Raw genomic sequence first — 6,100 nt, forward strand, 5'->3', positions numbered from 1 at the left:
TAGGCAAAAATGTTATAATAACCTTTTATCTTATTGTAATTCAAGTGGTACCCTAGGGTAGAACGTTTTCTAGAAAAAGGCCTTTGGATACGGTTAACAGCAGGCTAAACTGTTAGCAACATTTTCTCTCCAACTCTGCGACTCTTTACCGATATTGTCACACTCTCTTTTTGATAAGTCTACCTTTATGTCACTATCTGACGGGACATGAACGCACATCGGCATTTGTAGCAGCGAATAGGAACCCTCTCTCTCTGATGTGACCTGTGATTGGCTATCTATCGTCACAGCCTAGATTTTCTAATGCCTGAAAGCAGAGCGAAGAGGACTCGCAGAAGTGTAGTTTTCTCTCAGACCACTTGAGTTACAATATGCTGAGAGGCTATATGGACTCTTTGCCTCATGGCGCTAAAAAATGAACTGCCTCCCTCAGCTTTAAGTGTCTGTATTTTTAAGATATTGCACTCCTAATACGACATTATACATTTACTGCAAGTAGTTTTAAGCAGAATATTGGTATTTTTTAGTTAGCTAGCCCATTTACTAATGCCTATACATATTTCCTAATCAGTTTGCAATGCATGTGACATGTGCATTACATCTGATCTAAAGCGTCTTTTTAAGTTGTCAAACCTACATGCAGAGAGAACTCATTTGTTTAGTTTGTAATGATACAGTTTGTAAGATTGTTTTCTGGCACAAACTTCAGTTTCCTTGTCATGGTGTTTGCTTTGTTGAAAAAAACTAAAATCAAAAATAATTTGGGACCCATTTATTGTTAATGTCAGGGTTGACAATTTTTCGTCTCCAACAACATTTTAGCAATTCATGCCCGCTAATCAAACTGAATGTTGCTACAGTATTATTCAGCTGCACTATCAATATTTCACTGTTTTGCACAAATGAACAAATAAGCATTCGTGTTCACTGTGTTTCATTTTTACACGGCTTTGTTAAACACACTATTCTGATTAGTCAATTAGTCAACGACATTTTACATTTTACTATTTCTTTAAACTGTAAAAATAAAATAAAACAATTTTCAAATCAATAATTTGTATCAAGTTATTGACTTCTTTAGTAGCTAGCTGTGTAATAAGCAGGATAATGTGCAAACAGCTGGTCATTATTACTTAAAACTCTGCCAAGGTCATTTAAGTGAGATATTTCTTAACAGATTTAACTGAAATTTGGTAGATAGTCGGACCAAAGATTTCTTTTTACGGGATTTCTTAATCAAAAAATAAAAGGTATTTTATTCATTTATTATCTATTTTTGTTTCTTGTGAAGTACTGCACTTCCTTAAAAACATTAAACATACAGTATCTGGTTCATGCGTCCCATGATTGTCTATCACTATGTTTATTTTGATACAGATCTGGATCCAGATCCACTTCATGTAAGTGGTTTTTCAGAGGTGTACATGAATACATCACAGTAAAGGAGGAAAACAAGACATTTCCAGCTACAAAGAAATGTTAGTAACAAGTTTCACATGGCCAATCACTAAAATGATTGTCTGGAAAACATCCACTGACAACATTAGATAAGATAATCTTTATTAGATAGAGCCTTGCAGCTGGTAGCCTGTCTACTGAATGAATTATGCAGCTCTGCAACTAAAGCAAATACATTTTTATGGAACAAAGCAATATGTATGGGCTGTCTTTGCAAGGCTAAAGTGAAGCAAAACCTTTGGCACAAACTGAAAGAAAAATCCTGTTTTACGCACAGGCAAAATAATGATTACTGATTTGGATATGTGTAATTGCTTGTAATATTCACTGCTTCAGCTCCCAAAGGTAATTTATCACTATACTCAGACCCAACCTCACAGTTGTCTAAATTCCCCCTGCACTGAGACAAAGAAAGGGACTCTGTGATGATGCTTTCTTCTGTGTCCGCCTCTTTAGCTCCGTCTCCGCTCTCCGTCTCACCCTCCTCCTCATCGAGCTGGCTGCCGTTAATCTTCCTCCGGGACTCGGTGTGAGGTGCACGGAAATTGGCGCCGAGGTTCCTCTCCATGTGGTACTGGTCTTTGGCCTTCAGGATCAGCTTGTAGGTCTTGCTGCGGTATTTGTACACCAGGTGGAAGCACGTTGCTCCGAGGAGAGGCACCGTGGACACAGTCAGGAGGCAGATGCTGACGGAGATGATGATGAATAGGTTAGGTACCCTCCTCCTGGTGGTGAACAGCACCTGGACCTCACAGTCCTCCCCTCTGTAGGTCAGACACAGGGAGTAGTTGGTGCCGGGGCGCAAACCGCTGAACAGATACAAGTTGATGCCTTCTTTGATCCTCGACCACTGCACAGCTGAGTGTTTGTGGTCGGCAGCGATGCACAGATACAAGCCATTTGAATATACTTTTTCACCAACATCTGAAAGGTCATGACGCTCTTCGCTGTCAGTGTGGAAGCTCTCATCAGATGTGGCGGCGGTGTTGGCGTCCTGATTGGCGCTGTTGTCTCTGGGTATGAGAAGAGGATTGAGTCGCACTGTTGCCTCGGTTTCTGACACCCCTAATGCAATGACACCAAAGTCAAATGTGTACTGCTTGATGTGGTCCGGGCTCCCGTTAAAGACATGGCTAGAAATGTACCTCGTGTTAGCCGTCAAGCCACATTTACTTGCTCGAGATGGATATGCTGTTGCCTCCTCAGAAGAATTTATCTCTGCAGTGGGCGGGAAAGTAGGTACGACGTTCATGCTGTCTTTTCTCTTTAAATCAAAGAGACGCACAGAGTCCAAAAACGATGGTTTGCCTGTTGTTTGGTGTATAGATGGATTTGTTTTGGTGTAAGCAGGTGTTGTGGTCATTTCTTTTGTGCGTGTTGGTTTAGGTAAAGCCACCACCTTCACCAACACTGAATCCTCTGATCTTCTAAACTCGTTTGTGGCCGAACAGCTGTAGTTGCCACCATCTTCCTTCCTGAGGTGTGAAATGATAAGAGTGCCATTATTAAAGACTTTGACAGGATTATAGGACAGCAAGGAGTCCTCATTTGATTCTCCTGAGTCATCCTCAGTAAAAGACAAAGCCAGCTCTTGCCTCTGGCTTTTGCTGCGAATATTCCACATGACCAGAGGCTTTGGATTTCCTGTGAATTCACAAGTCAGGACCAACGTACTGCCCTCGTAGAAAGTCGTGTTGTGAATATTTGGCCCAGTTCGTATTGTCACATTGGTGCCTGTGCACTTTGACTCAAGCAATTTTCCGATCACTTTCCCTCTAAGTTTCTGTGGAGTTGCACAAGTGATCAAATTCTGCTCCGGGACTGAGATGGTGGTCATTGAAATCCAGTCTCTGAGCCAGTCGAGGGAGCAGGTGCATGCAAAAGGATTTTTATAAACCTGCAAGTGGGACAAAGACACCAAACCGTCAAACGTCCCATGAGTTATGGTTATGAATTTGTTATTGTTGAGTCGGAGGGACCTCAGATCTTTGAGGTTGGAAAAGGCGTCCATCGGCAGGTGGACCATCTCGTTGTGGTTCATCTTCAGCAGATGCAGGCCTGTGAGGTTCTGCAGATCCTCCCATGGGAAGTCTACAATTCTATTGTGGCTGATGTCAAAGTTACGCAGATGGACCAATGGCGTGAGGGTCCCTTGTTCGATGGAGACGATCTCATTGTGGGCCATCCACAGCGACGTCACCCGGGTGACATTGTCGAAGCTCCCCAGCGGTATCAAACTGATCTTGTTAGCGGAGAGACTCACAGTCGTCACATTAGGAGGCAAACCGTCTGGTACCTCAACTAAGTCTTTGTAGGAGCATTCAGCACAATGGCGGCCGTATTTATCTGAGCAGGTACAGAGCTCAGGGCATCCGAGTCCGGTGGTGAAGACTGTGGCGATGCACAAAGTGAAGAAGAGGAAGTCTGTGGCTGCCATTTTCTGCTCCTGTAAAACAGTGTCACAGTCCATCTATTAATCAGTGGAAGGAACTTAATTCATTTAGCATTTATTTTGCAAGTTGTATGTAAGCTTCTCAGTATTAAATTAAAATATATTCACATAAGACAATGGAGACTGACTTCAGGTAGTTTTCTTCATTGCTCCACCGTTTACATAATTGTAAATATTCCGAACGAAGACTTCTGACTCTCTGGGGATTATTTGGAGTAACAAGGAAATTATTTCTGGAAAGATTTGATATTTAATGATTCAATTCTGTGAGCACCGCAAGTGAAATTCCATTCACCTCAAATCTCAGTCACAAATATCCCAAAACCTGGATATATAAAAACAAATATATATCTGAATGGCTCGGGGTAAAGTAAATTTATTTCAAAAACATTTTGTCAGTTCAGCCTTTACTCTACAAGAGTGACCCGTTTACTGGAGGACAGAGGCGGAGCAGCTACTGTTGTCAATATAAAACAATGCAGAAGCCCGACGGTGGTACAAATCTGGAGCACCTCAGTAGCTCAACTTAATAGCTCTTTGCCTGTTTGGTGGCAACTGGAAGTTTCTGGATGTCTGCCCAGATCCATATTCTTCATATATGTTTGCATCTATCCACATAATATTGTCACCCTGATTTTCTACATTGAAATTTTGCTATTTTGGTCTGTCTGACCTGGAAAACAATATCCCTCGTGTGGTCAGTGTCTAAAGATAGAAACAGTACAGATTGTGAAGCCCTTTGAGGTGTTGGGCTATTTAAATAAAAGACATCTCATCTTTAAATGCTGATCCTCACACCTAGTCATTCTTCTGTTGATAATGACATTTAGATTATTTTATTCTTATTCTCTGCCTTGCAGTAGTGAAAAGAAAGCTATGTACACTGTGAGTTGACATGTCTTTCTGTCAGACTGAGGAATACACCCACCACATACCCTGTGGTGTCTGGGAAAACAGGAAGAAAAAAAAGCAATCTCACATCTCTTCCTAAAAGAGATTAAGAATTGGGCTGCGAAGCTTTGCAGATGCACTCATTGATAGACTGACATTAGTCCTTGTAATTAACAGAGGAAACAGTAACGCTGTGTTGTCATTGGCAGAAGCTCCTGGTTTCAAACTACGCAGCAGCCTCCGGTGCTCTGTCCTTGGTGCTGAAAGCCAGCCGCATGTCCGCTCTGTTTGTTTACAGTAGTCTGCTGCATGGCATACAAACCTCTGGGATTAACTCCTTTAAAATATCTCTTAAACAAAACATCATAACTGTCAATGTAATCTGACGCTGCAAGATCCAAAGTTCATCGCTGAAAAAGATCCTCGACGCCTGGTGAATAATTGATGCGGGGAGGAAAGAAGACGCTTCACCTCTGTGATAGGAGCCTAAAACTGGGGGACAAGCTTACCTGCGTTTATGTTTTGTTTATCTCTGCAGAGAAATCTGAATACGTCAGCCGGTACTTCCAGTCAGAGCAGCGCAGGATACATGCTGGTTTCAAGTTTGAAGATGAAGCGGAGTCCGTCTGTGTGCCAGTCTGCGTCTACATGGTGGAACCGTGTGTCTCCCCTGCGTGGTTTCTCCTGCCTGTGCATATGTCATACTGAGTTATCTCCCCTCTCCTCCCCTCCTCACAGCATCGACGCTTCCAAAATGTTTTAAAGGAGAAACGACCTATCTATTTTTTCAGGAGATGACGACTGATGATCGTTTTAGATAATTATAGGTCACTATTGATACCAATGCAAAGTCTTTAACAAATTAAAAAGTTGTATGAATAACATTTATAAGGATTACAAACACCAAAAATACTAACTATAATGACACTTAAAGGGTAACTCGATTTTAAACATCAATTATGTGAAAAAGGTTGTATAAAGCCATTATTGTCTCCAGAGGGAGCTGTGTGAAGTCTGATGAATGTCCTCAAGTGATGTCACTTAAGTCAGCGTAGGTTGGGGCTATAGTTTGAAGAAGAAAAACACCTGAGAGTGTGGAGTTAAGGACTTCTGTAGCCCGCTGCTCATCTCTGCTCCAGGCTAGGTTACTAGGATAGGACTGCATTATGGGTAATGTAGGCGCTAGGTTTTTACAAACTCTGGTTTTGCTGCATTGTTTTTTTTAACCTTTTCTTTGTGAGTCCGGCATGTTATAGGAGTGCAATACTTAATCTGTGTAAAAGGAAGACAAACCGTAAA

At 41.7% G+C, this 6,100-nt stretch overlaps 1 protein-coding gene across 1 annotated transcript; it reads right to left on the minus strand.

Moving 5' to 3' along the window:
* Positions 1 to 856: 856 nt before the first annotated feature.
* LOC115006473 (immunoglobulin superfamily containing leucine-rich repeat protein 2-like) lies at positions 857 to 5,482 on the minus strand. The gene is made up of 2 exons (XM_029428744.1): positions 5,311 to 5,482; positions 857 to 3,904 (listed from the first exon to the last, which is right to left on the minus strand). Exon 2 carries the CDS (start codon positions 3,893 to 3,895, stop codon positions 1,748 to 1,750), a length of 2,148 nt encoding a protein of 715 aa, XP_029284604.1. The 5' UTR covers positions 3,896 to 3,904; positions 5,311 to 5,482; the 3' UTR covers positions 857 to 1,747.
* Positions 5,483 to 6,100: the final 618 nt, after the last annotated feature.

This window comes from Cottoperca gobio, chromosome 3, assembly GCF_900634415.1.
Source record: "Cottoperca gobio chromosome 3, fCotGob3.1, whole genome shotgun sequence".
Lineage (NCBI taxonomy): Eukaryota > Metazoa > Chordata > Actinopteri > Perciformes > Bovichtidae > Cottoperca > Cottoperca gobio.

Excerpts from the sequence above, each read along its gene's own strand:
- LOC115006473 (XM_029428744.1), bottom strand. The coding sequence starts at position 3,895 with ATGGCAGCCACAGACTTCCTCTTCTTCACTTTGTGCATCGCCACAGTC.